Raw genomic sequence first — 25,439 nt, 5'->3', positions numbered from 1 at the left:
ATAACATAATGTCCATCTAGAATATGACTGACAGTATTGTATCTTCTTGAGTATATTGAACATGTGCGACTCTGTGGTAGCCGACACTTTCTGCAGTGACTGTTAAAATGGGGCATCCCTTGAAAAAAATGCAGAGTGGTTTTATTGGTGTGTTACAGGCATTAATCTTCTATCTCCCACCTCCTGCTTCATTTTCTACTTTAGGAGAACATGGATTATTATTCATACCACTTCAAGAAACAGTAATGAGTCAGCTGAAATATGTTTGAATGTTTAAACATGTTTAAATGCATGCTACTCATTAGCACCACTGCCATTACACAAGAGAGTAAATAAGGCAGACACTCTTTAATGCAAACATGGCAATAGGCAGTAATTATTTTTCTGCTTGTAATAGCCTTAATGGTGTTTTTAATTTTAGCTCAGTCTTTCATTATTAGCCAGTCTTGGAAAACTATTAAGTCAAGCTGTTAAATCAGATCATTGTAGTTTGTCAAGAGAGGCACTTAAAACATTTGTCTTAACAAAACCAAATCAGTCTGTCTGCTCAGCTTCAAAGCGTGAATGTTCAAAGCCTGATTTTATGGTTATTCACCTCGGTCTGATGCTCATATGTCCAGCAAAGGCAGCCACACAAGTGAAAGATTCCCTATATCACACATGCTGGAGTTCCTGCATATGCCACATGTTTCAGCAGTAGTCATATATATATATTACAGATATATTATATATTATATATATTATAGATGTGTGTGTATGGGTTCAGTTTATTCACATTCCTTCTTTTGTTGATCGGTTTATTTGCTTTTTCACACTTTGTCTGCAGTTATCTTTGTCCAGTTGTTTATTTCTTCATTTTAACATTAACGTTTCTGAATAGTGCAGTCACATTGCCCACAGCACAATAAACCTTTGTTTCAACCACCATTTGTTAAGTCCATGGACATTATTTCCGAATGCAGTACTCATTTCACATCCATAAATGTGAAAAATAATTTAATACTTATTTATACATTAGGTTCCAGCACATGTTTAAAAGGCTGTGAACATTGGCTGTGATATCTAGGCAGTTTCGTCTTCTGCAGCTCCATGAGTTCATTGTGGTGTTTCCCTCTCTCTCTCTCTTTCTCTCTCTCTGCCCTCATTTTCTTCTTTTGAGCTGGGTTTTTTCTCTCCTAAACTAGAATCATTTCTTCGAGACAATGAGTTTCTAACTGCATCTGCAAGCCTGGGGTTCTGGTCTCGGTTGAGCTGGGACTGTTTCCCCCAACACTTGCATGAAAGGGTCCGTGAAGGGGCCGCCTACCTAGACTGTGGGGAAGGATGCTGAGGAGAGGCAGGCGTTGTACCATGGCAACTACTGTAAGAAAGTTTCCTCTCACATCCATCACAGTTCCTTCTGTGTAATTATTTTAAATATATAAATAAATACTCAATATTCAAACTGAGTTTAGGTTTGTTGACTGATTTCTTGACTGACTATTGCTGACTGATTGTGTTTTTCCATACTGGTGATTAGGTGGAGTTTTCAAAACACTGCTCATAACTTCAGCAATAAAAAATATATATTTCAGGAAAGTTTTAGTAAATTTTCTGTAAAATTTCAGTAATTTTGCACCTCCATTGCAAAGTGTGTCAATAATCTCTAGGGCTCCTCAGGCCTGAGAAATCCAGCCATGACTGTTATTGACACTATCATTAGAAACATTTTTGCATTAATGTTTTAAACTCTTGGAATAGGTAAACACAGCAAATATTAGACTGAGACATCCAGGCTGTGTTCATCGGGATGCCTTTGGATGGCAGGGTCTGGTTAGGAGCCTCTTTCTTAACTTCAACATTTAGCAAAATATACAAACATGAAGAAGAGCAATAATGCGAAGTTCAAACAAAACACGCTGGAAACAAACCAAGAGCAACCAAGAGCAAACAAGAGCAACCAAGAGCAAACAAGAGCAAACAAGAGCAAACAAGAGCAACCAAGAGCAAACAAGAGCAAACAAGAGCAACCAAGAGCAAACAAGAGCAACCAAGAGCAAACAAGAGCAAACAAGAGCAACCAAGAGCAAACAAGAGCAAACAAGAGCAAACAAGAGCAACCAAGAGCAAACAAGAGCAACCAAGAGCAAACAAGAGCAAACAAGAGCAAACAAGAGCAAACAAGAGCAAACAAGAGCAAACGAGCAGTCTCACTGCTGTTCCACCGCATGTTAGCAGTGTGTTCAGGGATGTGGTGGTGAAGCTGTTAATGACTTATTTAAATTCATTAAAACACGTCTCACTCAGACTTGGGAAATCACAGTAAATAAAACATTTAACAGGTGAAGGTGATATTTGGCCACTTCAATTTGAGAATAATTTCACTTAATGCGTTTAATTTAGCTTATACATTAGATTTTTTTTATTTAAAGAAAAAAACTTTTTTTTTCAACAATGTTACTGTATTTGATATAAAACAAAACATTGATAAAAGTAAATAAATTATGAAATGTTTTAATAAACTCTTTAAAACTGTCTGAGCAACATGAAATTCAAAATGGGCATCTTGTCTATAACTGCACACAATTGTTACATGGTAACAATATGCCATTGCTTATGGTATGTCACATAAGATAAATAAAAAAACAAGCAAACAAAATAATAAATAATACTCTACATTTCTATGGCCCAAGCAATTAAACAGTCTTTTAAAATAAATACACTGTGCTTTTGTGTGCAGAAGTGCACTTGCTAGGATTCTTGACTTTTAACACAAATTCATTAACTGTGTGAATGAGATGCAAAACATATTTATAATCTTACAGTACCATAACAATTTGTCACAATGATCATTTTAGACAACAATTGAAAAATCCACCAACAACAACAACTCGGTGATTCTCACAGATGCTGTGGAGAATCGTATGTTTTTGCTGTGACATTCAACATACTGATTGCACATCCACTAAACCATCACAGCGCAACATTATCAACACATATTTACAATCCTTAAAAATCACGTTATCCCTGCTTGCTCAGGTCAATGGCTTTAAGCAGTATAGTCTATGTGCTTACTGAAACACACCATGTCCCTTTTCTTAACTGCGATATCCTGCCACATAGAGCTTCAATATGAAACACAATCCGTCAGAGCTCAACCATCACTAAAGTCAAACCTGATTGGCTGATTATTTTGATTGTTTTATTTTTTTATTTATCTTTTGTCCTTGTGCCATGTGAGCAGAGAATTATCTGATAGGTGATTCTGTCACAGTATTCACCAAAAAAAAGCAAAAAAAAAAAAAAAAAGCTAATTTCCCCAGCCTGTCATCCTCATCTCATCTTACGCAGTTTTATTCGGTTTTCCTTATCACGTTTCTTGAGCCCATTGACGAACTGGGAGAAGAGGAGCTCCTTGTCCTTCTGCTTTGGGACTTGTTTGAAGCGAGGCTCTCTGCCATACTTCTCTGAGAACTCTTTGAAAGTCGACCTGCGGGAGAGAGTGGAGAAAGGAAGTCAGCCAGGTCGGTACATTATCCTGAAGGCTACTATCTTGAAGGCTTCCATTTCCCATTTCGCTGGTGTCATGATATTCTGTTCTGCGGCTGCACGTGCACATAACCTTTCACAGCATGTTGTACTTTAATATGGGTTTGGCTGTTCATTTTGTGGCTAGAAATGGGCAGGTTCAGCAAAGCAGAAGGTGGTGGGGGCTGCATGAAAGGACCGCACCACCCACCAGACTGCCCCACCCACCAGATCTCCTGTCTTCAGTTTTAGGACTCTAAGTACAAGGAAGACATGTTCCAGATAGCAATTCTATCTGGGCATGTTCACATGGGGTCATGTTGCCATGTGCAATTGGAGGCTTCTTGTACTAACACTAGCACTTAACACTAACACTAATAAATAACATTAACACTAAAACTAACACACAACACTAATGCTAACACTAACACATAATATAACACATAACATGAACACCAACACAACAGTAACAACAGTAACACTAACACATTAACACTTAACACTTAACACTAGCACTAACCCTTAACACTAATATTAACAAATACTACATACCATTAACACTAACACACATCACTTAACACTAACACATTACAATGACACATAACATTAACATCCACCACTAACAATTAACACATAACACTAACACAACATTAACACTAACACATAGCATTAACACTGACACAAAATATTAACACTAGCACTAACATTTAACACTAATGTTAACACATAACATTAACGCATAACCCTAATACTTAACACATACCACTAACACATAACATTAACACTAATACGTAGCACTAAAACATTACATGAACACTGACAGATAACACTAACATAACATTAACACTAATGCTAATAATTAAATAATAATTTTGTTTGTGTGTCTGAAGACACAGTACACTTAGTGTCTCAGAAAGGAAAGGGAAATGTGAGTCTACCTCTCTCCCTCACACAAACACACACACACACACTCACACACACACACACACACACACACACACACACACACACACACACACACACACACACACACGCACACACACACCCACAGACACACACACACACACACACACACACACACACACACACACACACACTACTTGTGTCTCATGCTTTTTTACAATTTATCATATTATTCTCATTTTCACATATTTTCAAATTATTAGCTCAATGTTGCCACTTTAGGACATATTTGGAAACCGCTTCTTATTCTTCCTTATAGATGTCTAATCTGGGAAATTCCCAAATGAGTGGCACTATGTTAATGTAAATGTGTCACGACTATAAATGACCCACAGGAACTTTGTTCATTGCACACAAAGGTGAACATCAAACAGAGTTCTAATCCCAGCAGTGACTGCAGAGCTTTGAATTTTCTCCTTCAGGGAACTTAAATGAAACAGGGTTATCATCAAACATACAAACTCAAAGAAACTTAGACCTGCACTACAGATGACATAAATTATTAATACAATACCTGAATTAATAATTCTCAGGTCACGAGTAAGGGGCCAATATGTTTTCTCTTTGGGATCTCTTTCATTAATACAACAAGTAAGGTATTAATAAGACCCTTGTAGTCCATTCGCCCTTTAAAGCCTCTTGAACAGGATTGTACCTGGATGTGACCTTTGACTCTTCGAGCAGTTTTCTGAACTCCTCCTTCGCCTGCTGCAGTTTGCTCTTTCTCTCCTTGTACTCCTCGTTTATCCTGGCCTTGACGAACTGATCAAAAATCTGTGGAGGTAGCAGGATCTGAGTCACTGAGACAGGGCCAAACCCTGCCAGCCAGCAGTGTGCCGAACCAAAGACAAACAGAGCCCATGAGGGTGTGGAGGGATACGACCTCATAACCAACGACAAACAGAGCTTGTGAGGGTGTGGAGGGATACAACCTCATAACCAAAGCACACATGTGTATCTAATGTTTGTAGTGGACTCTATGAAACTGTCCCACAAACAGACCTGCACACAGGTTTTCCCCCTGAAATCTGCCACCAATATCCTCCACTGCACCTTAAAGTATTTTTAACAGATTTGTTAAGGCTACACTGAACTGCATCTTTGTGAGGTGCAGGATTGATTTAAGAATCACATTCTCAGTTTGTTCCCAATCTAATAAGTCCATGTTCCCACTCACATGTAAGCCTTCCACCTTTTTCAGTCATGTTCACTTATTATATGATCACATCTGTGTAAGACTAGGTTCAGACCTTGGTGTGTGTGTGTGTGTGTGTGTATGAGGGGGTGATCGAACAGGCTTTACCTGCTTACGTTCCTCAGGTCCCAGCAGGAGGTAACGTGGGTCAAACACAATTTTGTGTAGTTCTTTCTCCCACGTAGAAAATGCAGACACCTGATATTGAGGTAGGAGAGGAAGAAACGACTAGACACAATAACATAGGCAATAACACTCCACGTCTAGCCGTCAGCTAAAAGTCTTGTTATTACTGCCGTACACAGAATCAAATGACAGGATTATATTCACCTTGAGGAGATTATTTCAGTAGTCACCCTCAGACATATCTAAGACCCCAAATAGGTATCCGAGGGCCCTTTGTTTCAACCCTGAAGTTACCACTGACAGCTCACCAGTGAGGAATATGATCCTGCAGCCAAGTTGAGTTCAAGTTTGCTCTGTTGGAGTTAATGTAGCTTAGAGGTGTTGTGTGCAGGTGGAGTCCAGAGACTGCTCACCCCTCTCTCGAGCAGCATATCTCTGAAGTGAGTGACCCGGAGCTCCAGGGGCAGGACGGGCTGAACAGCAGTAGCCCTGCATCCCACGTCAGGACTCTCAGTGCTGGACGCCGTGCAGTTGGTCGGATCCTCAAGCCTCGAATGGAATCAAAGGCAGAAAGACATCTGTTCAACCTACATGTGCTGAAAGCAATGTTTAGGGTATTTCCTGTATCTGTTCCAAATCCACATATACATTCTTTCAGTTGTCCTAGTTTTTAAACACACACACACACACATGCCCACACACACATGCCCACACAATCACAGGCATATTCACACATTCAAAAAATACACCCTGCATATTTCCTTGGAATGTAAATTTGACAATCATTTCTCAGGAAGCTTCTTGAGGAATGGGTCCATTAATATGAACATTACACATTGCTCACTCAGAAACATATGCTTAGGATGTTTGATGCTAAACTGCTGCTTCATCAAAAAGAAACTGGAACCATTACACCAGATCACTGAACCTTGAACCGATATCTTACACTTGATTTAATCAGTTAAGTCTAACGTTATCTTAAAAATATCTTTTGAAGAGCAGCCAATCAGTGTGCATTAAATAGCAGACTTACTTGTTACGTTTCGATTTTGAAATGTCTTCCTCATCATCATCCTCATCTTCAGCTGAGGGAGAATTTGAGCCATCCTCTATAGACCAAACAAGTAGAATATTAATCAATTTTATACTAGGTTTCTGGCCACAGACTGCATTCAGTAAAAAGTTTCCAGTGGGAGTATTATACTCAAGCAAAAAGGCATGCAAAAAAAAAAAAAAAATTGCTTTTTAATTATTATTATTATTTTGTAATGTAATCTAGATTCAAAAGCTTCAAAAAATATCTTAAGCTATTTTTTAAAAGATTTTTTAAAAAGATGTGGTTTTCTGAATTAAATCAGTGCTTTAAAATACAGGAATAGTATTATTAGTAATGTTGATAAAAACTGCACAGCTAAAAGTAAACAGAAATCATAATCAGTAGTCTGAATCAGTACTGTGTGCTACGTGATAGTCTGACTACCATCTAACAGTGGGTTGCTCCATAGTGCTTCTGGGACCCTGTGAATTATTTCAACTTTTAAACAGGTTGTAATTGTATCATAAATGTTCATATGCTAATTTTTTTTTTACAATTTCCTCCAATTACCCTAACTTTCAGAGTACAGCAATTCAACTGAATGACTGGGATGACCAATAAATCACCCAGTAAATTCTATTTGATAAAATCCATACATTAAGGCACCCTTCTAAGGTATAGATCCATATAATAAAACCAGGGATACATTTACCAATGGCTATTTGTTTTGCTTCAGCTATGAAGCTCAACCATAAATAGCTTGTTTCCTGGAGACTGCAATAAGAACAAATCAATGAAGATGAACAAACACAGGGGGAAGTTACTCAGCTGAGTAATAACTTCCAGACAAAATCTGAACTGATTCAATATTTGCACAGTCAATCGTGTCAGATTAGTCCTTATTAGCTAATCCATGAACACCAAGGCCAGTATTTCCAGTTATTGTCTTTTTTATCATTCTGATTAGGGGGTTACATTGATAGTTGAAATTCGTTAGACTGACACAGGAAATTGTAAAGTTATGTAATTGCCACATATTCAGCGTAACGATTTCCTGATCTGATGAGCATGACGATGTACCTGCCTTGTTATCCAGTGAAGCAAAACATTTCCTTCAATGGCTAAACCTGCCATTTTTCTTGGAGAAATATATTGTTTGTGTAGAGTAGTGCATTATAATACACAAGCTCTGGAATGACAAATTCAGAACTCATACGAGTCAGAAATAAAAAATCTCAATTCTGAATTGCAAAACCATGCAACCTTACGCAATGAGTCTTTCTTGCGTTTATGTGGAGGGTCCTCTATGATTTTATTAAGGTCCCCCCGGTCCTGTAGGTCCAGTGGTTTCTCCCACACAGACAGCTGCATGGTAGGATTGAAGAAGAACACTCGGTCATCTCCTGTCCACACCACACACCTGCAAACACACGGAGGCACAGATACCCGAGGTTTCAACATACCAACTGCACCGTGAGAAAAAAAAAGGCTGACACACACAAACACATCTGCGAAGAAAGACTATAAGCAGAATGTTATGTTTCAACTTCAACACACACAAACACACACACACACACACACACACACACACACACACCACACACAGTTGGAAAATATTGCCAATATTACATTGAAGCTCACTGACAGCAGGCAATTCAAGCCTGTAAGCCTGCTTCCCATCATGTTGTGTACAGACATTAGCAGCTAGCGTCTGTGGTTCTGAACTGTTTATGTGATAGCTCAATTTAAAATGGTGCCTGCTGTTTACGCCCCTTGTTCAAATGGTAATGACACATTCTTTTTCTCTGAAAAGGTTACAACCAACTCTTAACTCTAGCTAGCTAGGATGAATTTTCTAAATATGAATTTTCCCAGTGATACAAGAACATAATACATACAGGGTGTCATTCTGATCCCAAATCCTTCTGCTCTCATTCAGACACTGCTTAACTAACAAATGCTGACATTTTGAGTCACATTCCTAGGTCTGGACTACCACCTGAGCAGACTCCAACACTCAGCTCGGTCACAACTCCGTCACAGCTCGGTCACAACTCCATCACAGCTCGGTCACAACTCCATCACAGCTCGGTCACAACTCTGTCACAGCTCCATTACAACTCCATCACAGCTCCATCACAACTCCGTCACCTATATCTGGTGCTTTTTTATACATATGCTACACTAACCTGGCAGCTCAGTTTCAGAATGATTTTGCATCCATATCCTCATCGGCAGGTTCACACATCTGAAGTTGCTTTACTCATGCAGTTATTCAGCTCTCTCTCTCTCTCTCTCCCTCACTCTCTCCATACTAGCACCGCAGCCTGCAGTTCTGTGATAGCGGTTGCCAATCAAGCAAGCCCATTGACCTATTACTGTACATCCACACCCAGACTACTCTCAGCTAGGACTGATGAACCAATTTACTTAATTTTAGATCAGTATTTTATCATATTTATGTTTTTAGTTGAATTTGTTCTCACATGTTTAATGTAACTCTCTAGTTTCCTTTATAATATATTTCCTGGGTCTTTAAGAACCCATCACCCTTGGGCCTTTGTACCACTTCAGATGTTCCTGCATATGCACAGCTTGAGGTGCCGGCCCAAGACCCACACATCCTCTGTGCCCCAAATTGCCTTGGGGGCTTAAACTATATGAGCAGTAACTAGATCATGCAAGCGCTAGAAAGAACCTCTGCCAAGGGCCTCTCTGAACCACAGCCATTCACAACATGGTTAACGTAAAGCCTTTTCAAGCAAATTTACACCCTCCACTCCACAAAAGCTGACAGAGATAAGCCACAGAGCCTGCTGTGGTAGTAGGGCAGGAGGGTGGAGGTGGTGGTGGGAGTGAAACGGCTGCCTGTGTGACACCAGCACAGTTTGGGTGCGGGGCTGAGATGGGAGACCATGGACGATCTGAGGCCTGGAGCTTGGCCATGCACAATTCACCATTTTTGGTTAGATGCCAAGCTGCACTCCTAAATATGGCACGGAGACAGGCATGGGTCGCGGTGATAGAACACACTGTATTTTAAGACTCAAGGCTGTAACAAAGTGTGGGCGGGACAGACGGTTGTCAGTGTGGACTCTCTGAGGATGTTGGTTGAAGTGTTCTGCACTACCTGCTGTCAATCAAACGAAAACGGCAGAATGCATTATTAAGGGATTGGTTACCATGGTGATCCTGGTACAGGTGTTGATGCGACAGGCCGATTGTCTTTGGGTGAGCTGTCAATATTCATGCTGACCTTAAAGTGCTCATCCTAAGTATTAAACACACAAACACACACACACACACACACACACACACGCACACACACACACACACACACACACACACACACACACACACACACACACACAGTGAGATATCCAGCTTATGTATAACTGTGTTTGATCTCTAGGACCTTTTTTTACATTTACATATGAAAAGTCAATACATTTGAATTTGAAGAAACACGCTTCTCTATTTACTAAATACAGTACAGTAGAGAAGAAACACACTTCTCTGTTTACTAAACACAGTCAGTGTCCTCTCAGGATTTAAAATATTCATTCTCATATTTCAGATTTCTGATTCCTTTTTCGTGCACGTGTATTCTTGCCAGACAAAACAAAAGAAAAGAAAACCTTCACTATCTAATCAATCTACATTGATAGGAAATTATATGGAAATCATCTTCCTAATCTCCAAATTAGCACAAAAAACGCAGTGAACTGAAGGAAAGGGAGAAGGCAGACTCATAGATGGCCTCACTCAACTCTTGGAGCCCTGCTAATCTATTATATGAATAAGAAGTTCAATTAACGTGCTTCATACAAGGGTTTGGAGGCTAATAACAGAATATTGAGTGGATATTATTGTGTGATAATCAGTTGATCTTCAAAGCACATGGATAGAAGTCAGTTACACAACCTCTAGCTGACCAAATGACACACATGACCAGTTTTCAACTCTAGGGCTGATAGGAACAACCTTACACAGTGTGTCTAGACAAATTAACCTGTGTTCTGGGAAGGTTTTCCCTAATTAATGGTGCTTTAAGAACATCCCAAACCATCAGCCTGTAGGGGACACTGAGGAGGAGCTGTACTCGAACCAAGCGATAACAGAGCCATCTTAATTGGACCCTAAATCTTAGCTACATTCTGTTTTCAGGCTTTTATCACCAATCAGTTTGATTTTCTCTCTTTTTGTGAACAAAGACAGTTAGATTCAATTTATACTGAACTATAGATCAGGGAATTAAATGAACTGAACAGTTATGCCAATTAGGTTGATGTTGCCAGTTACATGAATATAATGATCAGAGAGAGCTAATGATGTAGAAAGTGACTGATGACCACAAACCTCAGCTTTGTCCTCTGGGGCTGAATCAGAGCTAAACACCAAGGCTCCAGCACAAGGTGGTTTCTTCACTTCCAGCGCCTTATCTAAAGGGAAGAACACAGCTCCATGCAGTTGAAATTCTCAGCAGCCCCAGACAATCAATCAATGTGCAATCAACAGGCATCTCACATCTGAGATATTGCTTCAGTTGGTGTGAATGACAATATCGCTTTAAGTGGAGTCAAGCAGGCTAATTAAAGTACTTAAGCCTTCATTTGGTCTACCAATCATATCTTCATTTGCAAGCAATGCATAATCTAGAGCAGTGAGTAAACACAATACTGAAAGCACAAAACCAAAAGGGTGAAAATTATCTTTGATCTTGTCAGCAGAAGTAGAACATTAAAATAGATTATATAATAGTCCTCTCATATCAACTTGCTATACCAGTCAAATCAATTTATAACCAATCTAGATAATTTTCACTGAAACAAATGTGAAAATCATTTCTGGATTAAAAAACACTTCTGTGTAACAATGATTTTCAAGAAGCATTTTCCCATAATTTATCACAATGCATATATACAAATGGTTTTACCTGAGGCATTTATATATATATATATATATATATATATATATATATATATATATATATATATATATATATATATATATATATATATATATATGCCTCAGGTAAAACCATTTGAAGAATTGGATTTGTTTAAAATTCTATCTGCCTATTTATTTATACATGCATTTATCTCTTTGATTTTCAGTTATGAGGTAGAAATTATGTAACACTAAAAAGTGGAGGGCATCAATTTTACACCCACACACACACATTCCTGTATCCACAGCTACAGACTCTGGTACATGCTAACTGAAGGGTGCACTCAGATGGGAGAGATGTCCTCTGGGCTGTGTGGCATTTGAACGTGATGGCATAAGGCTGTAAAGATGATGTAAGCTGTAAAGATTATGTCAAACTGTAAAGCAGCGAGGTTTTGTTTGTTATTACTGTTAGCTGTTAGCATAGTTATGTCAAACTGTTAAGTATGGATCAACTAATGAGGAAATTAGTTTAGAATACATCATGCAGATGATCAAGTTATTATCAGATTATCATTAACAAAATTTATTGTCACAAAGTACACCGTGACCCCTCTTTTGGGCGTATGTAGGTATGGTCTGCATCTGTTTATTGTCCATATATGTATTTCCATTGGGTGTGGTTCAGCGTGCATGCGTTCATCCGTCTCACATGTGTCTCTTCTCATCAAAGTCATGTCTCATCATGTCACTTGGGGCTCATTTATTTTAAAGTATATATATGTCTGTCGATGTCGTCAATGTTGCTCGTCTTTATTGAGTCCAGCTCTGTGTCTGTGAGAAGGGTTTTAGGTTCTAAAAGCGCAAACTGCTCAGCTTAACTAGCGAATAAAAGCTATTTTATAAACGTATGCTCGTCTCGGCATCCTGCCTCCGTTGCAAACCATGACAATTATTTGTTATAATATTACAATTATGGTCACTGCAAAATAGATCTTAGAAGGTTACCCGAAATGCTAAAAATCATATGCTATTTGTTTTTGCCTCAATATGGCAGCAATTCAGTAAAAAAAATGCAGGTAAATCAGTAAAGGAAGAGACATAAAAGCAGACTGAAGTGAGTTTTTGCAGTGGACTGATTGGTGGATAAATTGATTTCAACTGCTATCTACAGGATGGCAGCAAATCGATATAGCAGCAGTGCTGTTTGACTCTTAGTGACACTAATTCCATTCTACCGAAGCATACAGCTTAGTTTTAACAAGATCAAACTGAACAAACTTGAAAACATGTATTGCATTGCTTCAAGACTATACACAAAGTCAGAAACGTGTTATACAAGGCCAGTGTGTGTAACGTTTCTGTGCTCAAATAAAATACACACAACTCAAAGCTGAAGCTCTCTGCTAAAGAGAGGGAAGAAAGTGTGTTGATGCCTGCACAGCACTGATGACACTGAACCTTTGCTAATGCGGCACGATTGCCCAGTGATCACTCAGTCATTCAGCCACTGAAGCCGAGATCTGAATGGAAGGTCAGTGCAAGGCTGGCAGATCCTAGGAAACACAGAGCTAATATAGCTAGCATAATAAATGTTTTCAGTACTTACATTTCCCTCATCTGCAGTTTAGCCTTGAAGAGTTGGTATTGGTCTCTTTTAGGAAAGGTTTTATTGCCAGTGCTACATTGTACTGGCCCAGATTGGAAAGGTGATTAGCTATCATATATGTGCAGGCTCCATGCTGAACTTTGCACCCAGCAGATCAGTTTCTGAGCTTAGCTCTTAGCCTCAGTATAATACAAGTAGGTCTGCACCACACACACAAAAAAAAAATTCTTGTCAAGCCATTGGTGGAGATATTCAGATTTGGGGTGGCTAATCGGGAGATTCGGGAGGATTCCCGATGGGCCGGCTCATAGTTTGGGCCGATTGGGATAGAAAAATAATTTTGGGCCAGATTTGCGCATGAAACTCCCGGGCTGAAAAAGTGGCCCACTCCGGCCATGCATACTGCTATTATCCTGCCTCCTGAAGAAATAAGGAGATCCAAATCTGAAGGTTATTTTAGCTCATGACACCCAAAAAGAAAAGTGAGTGTCCCCTTTAAAAATCATTTTGTGCTTAATAACCAAAACTATTCCACCAAACTAAAGTATTATCCTGGAAAAAAAAAATTCCCGGAGATGCTGATACCATTTGGGGTTCGAGCCCTGAGTGAAAAGCTCTAGCAATGCCCCTGGGTTAGCATAATAGTATATTGCTCCAGATGAATCAAGTTAGCCTAATCGTTCATTTATGCTAAAACAACTTAAGGGTATTGTATTACCATGCTGTGGAATGATATATATATATATATATATATATATATATATATATATATATATATATATATATATATATATATATATATATATATGCCATGAAGTACATGACGTTTCCAGAGAAACAGGTGTAAGACAGAATGGGCAGATATCTTTCACAAGCTGTGCAAACAAAGTGCTTCAGTGCTTTAATAATGTATATGCAACATTAGCATGGTCACTAATTTGTGAATGCATCCTTTCTACCTATCTGCTGAGGTCTGTCCAAAAAAGGAAAAAAAAAAAAGGGTCTCCGGGGTACAATGAGAACACTTGTCTGATTGTCAATTCTAGTCATTGGCTGTATAATCTATTTTGCAGCGTAATGCTGGTATCTAACCAGGCTCAACTCCTCACGGGGTGAATGAGCACTCAGGACATTCACAATTCACACTGAAGCGTAGACAATGAGTGTGCTAGAGAGAGAGAGAAAGAGAGAGAGAGAATGAGAAAAAGACATGGGTTGTGCTTGAAGGGGAGCATTCTAACTATAGTTCTCAGGAACAATAGATAACACCGGATAGCAGACTTTCTAAAAGTTATATTTAGGTGATAAAATCAGTTGTGTGTCATGGTGTGTATGGACATTGTAATTTCATCCATGTGTATAAATTTGCTTTAAAAAGTATGAGAAATGTTGGGTACAAGAATGTGAACCGGGTGTTGCATTCAGTTCAGCTGTCCCTCAACTTCACCCACGTGAATCACAAAAAGGTTTTTGGCTGTGTTTGTCCAGGCTGTTGGCTTTAAGCATTTCAGCACAAGTTTCAGCAGTATGGTTTATAAATTGTCACACTGCCCTGCTCTTACCATCAGAACTCTAATTCCTATAATGCATCAGTGTGTCATCTGAGTTCTCCAAAGGTCATCTCTGGAATATTGCTTGCTATCACTGAACTCTCATTAACTTTACTCTATTTAAGCAGACCTGTGACATTTCCTTATTGTAAAGTACTGCCTCTGACTAGCATGCATACGGAGCCTTTTCTTTGGAGTGCTGTTCTGGTATTCTTGACTTCACCTGTTATTAGGGTTCACACACATAGTGTGGGAACCCTATTGTAATTGCTCGAGTTTTTCTTCTTATTATTATTATTTTTCAGGCTGTAAAACGCATACTGCAGCCTAGACCGTAAGGCCCAGAAACACCAAACTTGGCAGACAGGTGCACCAGAGGTGCAATGAGGGAAACCCAGACAATGACCCACATTGGCCTGATGGTGGCGCTATAGCGCAGCATTTTGCGTTTTGGTCCATATCTCCTACACCGTAGGTCATAGAAACGAAATTCCACTTCTGATGGATTCCTTGGCTCAAACCAAACAAAAAAGCCTCTAGGACCCTTTAGCTCCGCCCACTTAGATTTCGAGTTAATTTGCATAATGTGCAAAATCGCACACATCTTTGAGCGCGAACTAGTCCCTGGATTTTTCACATACATGCACATATGTGGTATCAAAACGTTCAGAAGAGTCTGAACTTTAAAATGTATCCAACAAAAATGCTAATTTCTTCACTACCTAGTCAGTATAAGCCAATCAAATGAGGGGGCGTAAATTCAATAGTAAATTTTGCGCATATGGAGCTCTAACTTAAGAAAACTTGCATGTAATGAGATGGCACTTCACAGACAGCTTCCGTGTGAGGGTCTGGGGCAGCTCGCAGAGGTTGCCATACCTCACCTGCTAGGGGGCGCTATAACATGCAAAAATTTGCCCCATGCACTCAGATTGGCCGATCCACATGAAACTTGGCAGACATCATCTATGGGCCTCTGGGAACCAGGTCCTAAAGCAGACATGCCATACTTCCAAAATGGCTGACGTAATCGGCCAATCAGTGATCGGCACGCGTTTGACAGGCTTACCATTGGTCGATCTGCACGAAACCTCTTGGGTGTGGACAAGTGCACGCCCCCTATGACATAATCCAGCCGGGTGTCGATTGGCCACTGGGGGGCGCTATTGCAAAAAAAGCAAGTGTATCCCCTACATAATTCCACTTGGGAACATGCAATTGGACTCTTTTGATTCCTTGCAGTAGTGCGAACAACTTTCCCATTACATGTCCTATTAAAAAATGCACAATTTATTTACAGTTAATAATAGTTTGAAATCATCACTTTTCATACTCCTCCTAGGATTTTCATACTATCATGTCAAGCAAAGTCTTATAATACTCTACAGAGTGTGAAATCAAAAAACAATCCAAAGATTTTGGATTTGAGGACACTTATACCTGCTAAATATTTTTTTAATGGACAGCATCGATACATATAATATTCATATTCTTAAAGCTCTTTCATATTTTACCCAATTCTGACCAAAATGCACAAGCCCATTCAGAATCCCATCCTGAACAAATTTGTCAAGTTTCATCTAAATCGGTTATCGTATGGCTCTACAGTGCAGTATTATATACAATGCATAAAAATGCATGTAAAGTCCCTCTGTCACCTTCTCCTTCTCACACGCACGCAAGCTGAAACTCACACTCTCAGTCTCTCTCACACTCTCACCCACATTCCCCCTCCCATCTCTGTGCCCTAAGTAAACATTGCTCTGGCTACCTAGATCTCTCTGTGTCTATTAACCAGGCACACACACATACAGGCGCAAGCAGGCCTTCCTATAGCATTCACAATGACACTTCCCTAGCCATACCCACCCATATCTCAGTGACTAACACATGCTCATACAAACTGATATTTGGCTTCTTTTTTGTCTCTCTCTCACACAAACACACAGACACACACACCTTTATACCTATATGTATGTATAGTTTCTATGTATACTTATGTATGTATGTATTAGTATATGTTGTCATAGTTTGAGTACATACACTACCACACACACACACACACACTTCTACCTAAATGTATGTATAGTTTGTATGCATATCTGTCCAGTCATAACAGTCATGTCAGTCCAGTCATGTCAGTCATTTCAGTCCAGTCATATCAGTCATGTCAGTCCAGTCATGTCAGACATAAGTCATGTCAGTCATATCAGTCATGTCATTACAGTCATGCCAGTCATGTCACTCATTCCAGTTATGTCAGTCATATCAGTCATATTACTTTTGTTCATCATGCCAGTGATGTCATTTCAGTCATGCCAGTCATATCAGTTATGTCAGTCATGCCAGTCATGCCAGTCATGTCAGTCATGTAATGCCAGGCTTTGCAGACTACATTCATACTTTGAATACACGGGCAGTCATGTTAGGCGTGCAAGGAGTGAATTAGCAAAGCATAGTCTCTGGCACCCTCAATCTCTCTCTGTCTGTAATATACAGGCCCAATCATGTATAGACACATGCAGGCCTTCCTATATTGTTCACATAGATGCAGCCCTAGCCAGATGTGCTATTTCTGTGTCTCCCTTTCTGACACACGCAGATGTCATCACACACTATCTGTAGAGCACACACTGGCCAAACCCAAACAGCTTCTTTTCACTTTTAGGTCTAAAGGACCTTTTGGGCTTCCTTTTGCCTATTGAGGCCAAAATATGCCTATTTGTGTGTGAACCCGCCAATCGCCGCTTGCGGCTATATTTTGGATTGTGTTTGTTTGGTTTGGCCTTTCAGAAAGCCAAAGAGATCCAGCTCCTAGTGAGAGAAAGAAGGGAGCTGTGGAAGCGCTGGAAGAAAGTGTCACCAGAAGAGAGTGGGCATGGACTTCCTGCGAACAGACCTGTAGGGGCACCTGGGAAGATCGCAGAGAGGTGGAAATCTCAGAATGTGACACAGAAGGAAGGAAAAGGTGAGAACAGCTTTCTACAGCGACCCCTTCAAATTTGTGAAAGGACTTTTCACAAAGGAGAAGAGCGGGTCACTAATGGTGGCGATGCGGTAGTTAGAAGGTCACCTGAAAACAACTCACACAGACAACCAAAGGGTTGAACAGTGGGAGATACCATCAGACATGCCACCCATTCCTCAACCGAAATACCAACTTGACGATAGTCCCCCTAGGTGGGGTGAGGTAGTGGAAGCAGTGAAGAAGGCAAGAGCAGCTTCAGCTTCAGGACCAAACGAAGTTCCATACCGGCTGTATTAAAAACTCCCCAAACGTCTTGCGGGTGCTATGGAAACAAATGAAGGTGGTATGGACAAAGCAGACCATCCCAAAGGCATGGCGAAGAGCAGGAGGAATGCTAAGGAGGAGGCCTCAAACATCAGTCAGTTCTGGCAGATTAACCTGCTAAATGTGGAAGGGAAAGTCTTCTTTAGCATTGTTGCTAAAAGATTGACAATGTACCTGAAGAAAAACAACATGATAGACACATTTCTGCAGAAAGCCGGAATACCTGGGTTTTCAGGATGCTTCGAACACACAAGCATAATATGGCACCAGATCCAATCAGCCAGAAGGTAAGGAAGAGATCTGCACGCCCTGTTCCTAGACCTTGCCAATGCATTTGGATCCATCTCCCATTCTCTCACCCGGACAGCCTTTGAATGTTTCCACATCCCAAATACCATCACAAATCTGGTGAGGAACTACTTCCTAGATCTTCAATTTTGTATTCATACTAAAGAATACACAACTTTGTGGCAATCCTTGGAAGTGGGAATAATGACTGGATGTACCATCTCCCCTCTAGCCTTCACCATGGCAATGGAGGTGATCATTCGAGCCTCCAAGTGGGTTGTGGGAGGAGAACGTTTGCAATCTGGACATTGTCTGCATCCCATTCTTGCATACATTGATGATTTGACCACCATGACCTCAACCGTGGCATGTACAAAATACCTGCTGGGAAAACTTCAGGTCAATAATGACCGGGCACGGATGAAGTTTAAACCCAGTAAATCCAGAAACATATCTATCATTAAAGGAAAACTTGTGGACCAGAGGTTTTACATCAAGGAGACTCCCATTCTGCTGGTATCAGAACTGCTTCTGAGCCTGGGATGCTGGTACAATGCCAGCCTCAAAGACTCTGACCAGGCTGACCAGCTGAGGGAAGAAACGATCAAAGGCCTGGCCAGCATAGATAAAATCTTGCTTCCTGGGAAATTAAAATTGTGGTGCCTACAGTTTGGTCTGCTGCTGTGCCTGATGTGGCCTCTGGCAGTATATGAGATCCCCATGACCAAAGTGAAGAAGCTGGAGAGGGTGGTCAGTTCATACATCAAGAAGTGATGTATCACATTGGACATTGTGCCCTGCATTTGCCTGTCTCTAGCCTCACAGAGTAGTTTAAATGCATTAAAGTGAGGCTAAACATGACCCTGACCGACTCCCAAGATGACCGGATTCAACTGGCCGCTCCCAGATTGGCAACTGGGAGGAAATGGATTACATCTGAGGCCAGAGAGCAAGCGAAATCTGTTCTCGGGCATGGAGACATTGTAGGCCAGGTGCAACATGGAAGAGGTGGAGTTGGGCTTGGGACAAGCCGACCCATGTGGCACAAAGCAACACCAACTCAGAAGAGAAAGCTGGTTGTGGCCGAGGTGCGGCACCAAGAGGAGGTAGACAGACGCACAAAGGCAGTTTCACAGTCGAAACAGGGCCAGTGGACTAGTTGGGAATGCCTGGAACAAAGAAAGCTCAGCTGGAGGGATCTCTGGGAAATGGAAGGGAGCCAAATCAGCTTCATCGTCAGAGCTAACGTTCTTCAAACACCCACAATCCTCAACCAGTGGTTTGGTGAAGATCCCTCTTGTGTGGTCTGTCAAACCCCTGCAACTCTGAGGCACATCCTCATATCTGGAGACATAACCAGGTGCTATGACAACTGGCCGTCTCTTTGGAAAGAAGGAAAACCAGCACCAACGCCCTTCATCCATCAGTGTCTGGATGCATATCCACCACAACATTTGTAAGAGCAGGACAACTCCCAGCAAAATCTGCAGCGAATATGGAACCACCAACCCTCTTAGACATTGCCCGGGATTGGAGAATGCAGGTTGACTTGGACCAGAAACTTATATTCTCACCTGAGATTGTTACAACTATTCTCAGGCCAGATCTGGTCTCATGGTCATCCTTGCAGAAGTCTCTCCTTGCCTGGCTATAATATCTTTACAGACAGAGGCATCTGCACGTTTTCTGATTATGTGTTACCATTGACTTTTCCAAGTAAATTGATATCAAACATCTTAATCCGCAAGCATCTGAATTCCATTCTCCTATTACAAAAACATATTTGAAGAATTGGTTTCTATTTATTTTAATTGACAAACAATTAATTTTGATGGAAAAGGCTCAAGAACAAATGGTTACACATAAAGATACATCACAGATCCATCACTGATATTCTCTTTAACTGTTAAATGCCACCACTAGCTCAAATTTCAACAGCTTTTAACTTCATTAACTGCTTGCTCTGGAGGCCTGTAAGGGGAGGAAGGATTATGTTTCTCAGGCCACTCTGGACCACTATCCTCCATACCCAGACAGCTTCATTATTTTAACTAAGTCAGACATAACCACTTCCTTTAAGGTAGTCTCCTCCACCTTAATGAACCTTCCAGTATGTCTGGCTGTTTGTTGGTGCCCCTTGTTGCCATGCAGATGCTCAAAATGCATGGCTGCTGTTTAAGCTCTTCTAAGCCCCCATACAGCGCCCTGTAAAAAGACTCCAGGCTCTGGGTGTGTGTGGCTGCCAATCTGCATCACAAGTAAGTTTAGGGTTAGGAAGACGACGGGAGTAAGTTTAGTGTTAGGAAGACGATCACGCTGCAGTATTTGACTAGGGAAGGCAACCACGCTGCAGTGTTCAACAAAGGAAGACGAACATGCTGCAGTGTTTGACTAGGGAAGATAACCACGCTGCAGTGTTTGACAAAGGAAGACGGCCACGCTGCAGTGTTTGACTAAGGAAGACGACCACGCTGCAGTGTTTGACTAGGGAAGATAACCACGCTGCAGTGTTTGACAAAGGAAGACGGCCACGCTGCAGTGTTTGACTAAGGATTTCATTTACAATGTCATTTAGTTTTAATCATAATTTAGACATTGGAGTTGTTTTTAGTCTTAGTCTAGTTTTAGTCAACTAATTATCATTAGAATTTAGTCGACTAATTATCAAAAGAATTTAGTTGACTAAAATATAAATGGTGTAATAGTCATTATATACACTTGCACAAAATTAAACATTTATTAACCAGTTACAGAATATTATTGTTTGTATGTGCAATATATACAAAAACAGATTTCCAAACAACTTTATTGACCTGAACTTATAGTTATTGAGCATAACAAAAACAAAACATTGATGACCAGTAGGCCCGCTCTACCTGAAAACATATGGAGTTTATGAACAATACATATTACATTCTATATAAAACTGGGTGCCGTAAAAAAAAGCAATGTCATAGCCCGCAGATGTCGTTTCATTCGTCGTATTCTTCCGACATCGTCCCGGTTTACACATCGTCTTGTTTTTCTTAAAGTCAAAGGAGAAATGTGTCCATATATCGCCGCTCATCTTTCTCCCTGCTGACATTGTCGAGTTAACTTCGAGTTGAATTTCATGAGTGACCACAGTTCACCGGCTAGTATGGTCTTCTCGGGTTCTGTGCCATGTGATGACGTTAGTACTGATTGGACGGTTACCCGGTTTGTCCCGCCTCTCCGTGTACGCTAAAGTAGTTACGGTTGGATCTTTTCTTAACTTAACCCTACCTTTCACTAAACTAAATCAGGTTTGATTAGATGTCGTCGCTGGCCAATATTTTCGTCTTGTTTTTATTCGTTGACGAAAATGTCCATTAATTTTGTCATCGTTTTTATCCCTTCGTATAGTTTTTATTTAGTTATCATTTCGTTTTCATCATGAAAATAAGGTTCGTTGACGAAAACTATGACAAAAATTATTCGTCAACGAAATTAACACTGGTCCACACTGCAGTGTTTGACTAAGGAAGATGACCACGCTGCAGTGTTTGACTGAGGAAGATGACCACGCTGCAGCTGCAGTGACTCTGATTTGAGCTCCATTCTGTATTTGCCTATTTAATGCAACATATATTAATGCATATAACATAATTATATAATTAGAATTAAATAATATAATTCCACGGTGATTAAGATAATTATAATGTTTTAATAACAATGGTAACCTTTTATAAATTATTATAATAAATACAGTCCATAAATGTCCATCCATCCATGAAACAAAATGGATTGATCAATAATGAGCTTAAATATGTTCATAAAAAACCCAACTTTACTGGCATTTACTGGAATGAACTCAGGCTGAAGTTGGAGTCTAACCGCTTTGTGCAAACACTTTCAGCATACACTCACCTAGAGCTGTTTGACCCTTCCAGTCTCCTGTCACCAGGGTCACACCAGGAGCAGTCAGCGATGTTACCGCGGTGATCTGCGCGGGAAGGACAGGACTTAGCAGACCTTTCCAGCTGTTCCGGGACCCTGTAGGTCACACAAAGAGAGTGAAAGATGCTCTACGATGTATTACAGAGCTTCCACAACATTAAACAAAGAGAGAGAATGACAGAGGGGTGGAGAGAGAGAGAGAGAAACAGACAGACAGAGAGGTAGACAGAGAGATTGAGTTACAGAGAGAGGTTGAGAGACAGAGAGAGAGAAATATAGCATAAATACGACGTGTCCTAGCATGTCAACTAGTATGGCACATGTCTTTTTCAAAGCGTGTCATAAGTGGGGAGCTGAGTCATACCAATTCAGGGGAAGCACACAGGTGCAGTTTTCTGCATGCGAGGGCCAAGCATCCTGTCACAGGTAAGCAGTGATTATGAGGATATTAATGGAGCACTGAAAGCACAGCTGTTAGCGTCCTGCATGTTCTTCTAGCTCCACCTCTCCTCGCCCCTCCACCTGCGGTGCTACCATCCTGCATATTCCCCACGCTCCACCTCTCCCCGCCCGTCCACCTGCATATCCCCCACGCCCCGGTGTACGACCCGCTCCACCTCCACCTGCGTGTCTAACCTCTGTGGCATGTGTGCAAAGCAGAAGCCACCCACAGCCCTAGTCCAGGTTCTCCTGACTCCACCCCCCACTTCCCTCCAAAGATGGGCTGGGTCAGGATTAAAACTCTAGTATTGCAGGTCCACCCCCCACAGACATCCATGTGGCGTTAACTTTGTAACTTAACTTTGTCCAAGTTTGAACGTTTAGGAAATAATGATGCTATAAATTTCCTACAGCAGTGTAATAAAAACACAGACACATACATTGTAATGGTAAATAACAAAGCTCTTCTCGGTAGATTACCGTTTCAATGGGATAGAGGTTTTTAGGTTATTTATAGTCTATCTTCAATTGGTGAGATTCAACCTTTTAGTTCCCTCTGCCTGTCTGCATGCAGGTGGGCAACCAAAGCCTCGTTTAGAAAAGGTTAATTATGTTGACTTTAACTTTAGTCTGGGCATTGACTGTGTCAGGTCAATATGAATCTCCCATTTTTACCAGAAAACAAGCTACAAATGAATATGCTATAATGAGCAGAATATGTGTTAAGTTAAATATGTGTTTTCCATTAACTGCATTCAGTAATGTGGGAGAAAATGTCAAGATGGAGCAGCATGTCCTGCACAATAACACCGGGTTATAGTTGTGGCTGCACTTATGGCGTGTCCAAAAGCCACAAGCTGTTATGGGCCATTAAAACCTCAAAATTAATGACAAAAAATAATAGAATAGTGCTTTTTGTTCCTGCATCACTGACCAGCTTCTTATATGATAGGATATTGTGCGTAGAGTCTGAACTACCCTGTTTTAAAAGAAATAAATTATTGTGCGTGTGTGTGTGTGTGAGAGAGAGAGAGAGAGAGAGAGAGAGAGAGATGGAGAAAGACTGACAGAGAAAAATATAATTTGTTTATGTTTATGTGAAACATATCGGAGGCACAAGTGATATTTACATTTCTCCAGGCTATTACTGCACCTACCGGAGAATTCCACAGCCAGCCATACAACAGTCACACCCCCACTGTTCATGACACTGCAGGCTCAGAATGAGAGCCAAGCAGGCAGGAGCAGCGTTAGCGCAGGTGAGAAGTCACAGCTCATTTCTATGCAGGGAATGAGCGAATGAGTGCACATAGAATTCAGCAGATGCAAATGAGGCTAAGGGCAGGTGAAGGATCAAGTGGTCTAGAGGTTCCACTGCTCTGAGTCATCAGAAGATCCTGGAATGTTTTAGTTAGAAATGTCTCTCAGTCCCGACAAACAGACAAGCAGGCTAGCACTTCAGATAGACGTATTTCAAATATCCTTTAATCATTTGAGGTCCAGTTATTCTGTGGTGTTTTAATTTGTATATTGTTCATTATACAGTATATAGTTTTAATTTTGCTCTTATAATTAGTAATTGTGACGCACGGTGCAGGGCGAAGGACGAGGCACAGAATCCTTACTTCACTCACGACGTCACGTTTAAGATACAAATACAAATAAGCGCAGACAGCGCGCGAAAAACATTCACACATGAATGACTCTGACATGAATGACTCTAACAAAGACGAGGACGGGACACTGCGCGAACGCACATTAAATAGACGAACCACATAAGCCCCAAGTGTTGACGAGACGAGCCACAGGTGAGACTGATGAACACTCAGACACAACCGCACCCACGGAGATCCACAGACGCAGATGACTAGACATAGACAACATTAAACACATGCCCAAAAGGGAGGGGTCAGGGGCTGTAACATGACAGTAATATGGTGTTACAGAATTATTTTTTCACAACAGATGTGTTAGACCTCAGAGGGTCAGTATTTTTGTTTCAGAGAAAACTGACAATTATAGCATCATCAGTTGGTGGTTGGATCAGACGTGTAGTATGTTCAGGAGAGCTATCTTTTTGTTTTTGACAAAGTCTTTTGTCTTATTTTATATAAAGAAAGGCTCAATATGACTGCAAGGGTTAAACTTTCAGAATGCAAAAAGTCTGAAAGAGTCTCAAAAACTGCACAATAAAGACATACACAGTGCACAGACACACGCTATTCGCCTGCAGGAAGGTCACAAATCAACAGCTCTAGCTCACAGGTGCAGTGGAGCTACATCAATAAGGCGCTTGGGCAGTGTGCTCCGATAAAGAGTGTGATTTGTGGCTGAGCGTTTTGGCTCTGCTGGAATAAAGGCCTTCTGGAGGTTCTGACATTCATGGGGAGGACGCAGTCCTGCATAAACCCAGACCCTATTGAGGACACAACTATACCACCATGCTCCACCGGCTTCCAACACACACTGTGTTGCTCCAACTAAACAAATGTGCACACACACACAAACACACATGGATGGATGCACATATGCCAACATACATGCGGAAAGATCTTCATGCATATGTGCTTGAGTGCACACACAGAGAAATTAATATGCACATATACACATTACCTGTGAATTAA

General features: G+C 40.7%; 1 protein-coding gene across 1 annotated transcript in view; it reads right to left on the bottom strand.

Annotated features, from left to right (window-relative positions):
• Positions 1-2,417: 2,417 nt before the first annotated feature.
• tcerg1l (transcription elongation regulator 1 like) overlaps positions 2,418-25,439 on the bottom strand; it is an 82,335-nt gene continuing 59,313 nt past the window's right edge. The window contains exons 6-14 of the mRNA XM_076999433.1: positions 22,345-22,470; positions 11,187-11,269; positions 10,010-10,098; positions 8,096-8,247; positions 6,825-6,900; positions 6,205-6,340; positions 5,774-5,863; positions 5,126-5,244; positions 2,418-3,469 (exon numbers count right to left, since the gene is read on the bottom strand). Of these exons, the coding sequence (XP_076855548.1) occupies positions 3,313-3,469; positions 5,126-5,244; positions 5,774-5,863; positions 6,205-6,340; positions 6,825-6,900; positions 8,096-8,247; positions 10,010-10,098; positions 11,187-11,269; positions 22,345-22,470 (1,028 nt within the window). The 3' untranslated portion in view covers positions 2,418-3,312. The remainder of the gene's footprint in view (positions 3,470-5,125; positions 5,245-5,773; positions 5,864-6,204; positions 6,341-6,824; positions 6,901-8,095; positions 8,248-10,009; positions 10,099-11,186; positions 11,270-22,344; positions 22,471-25,439) is intronic.

The sequence above is a fragment of the Brachyhypopomus gauderio genome, chromosome 3, assembly GCF_052324685.1.
Source record: "Brachyhypopomus gauderio isolate BG-103 chromosome 3, BGAUD_0.2, whole genome shotgun sequence".
Lineage (NCBI taxonomy): Eukaryota > Metazoa > Chordata > Actinopteri > Gymnotiformes > Hypopomidae > Brachyhypopomus > Brachyhypopomus gauderio.
This window is presented reverse-complemented; position numbering and strand designations above follow the sequence as displayed.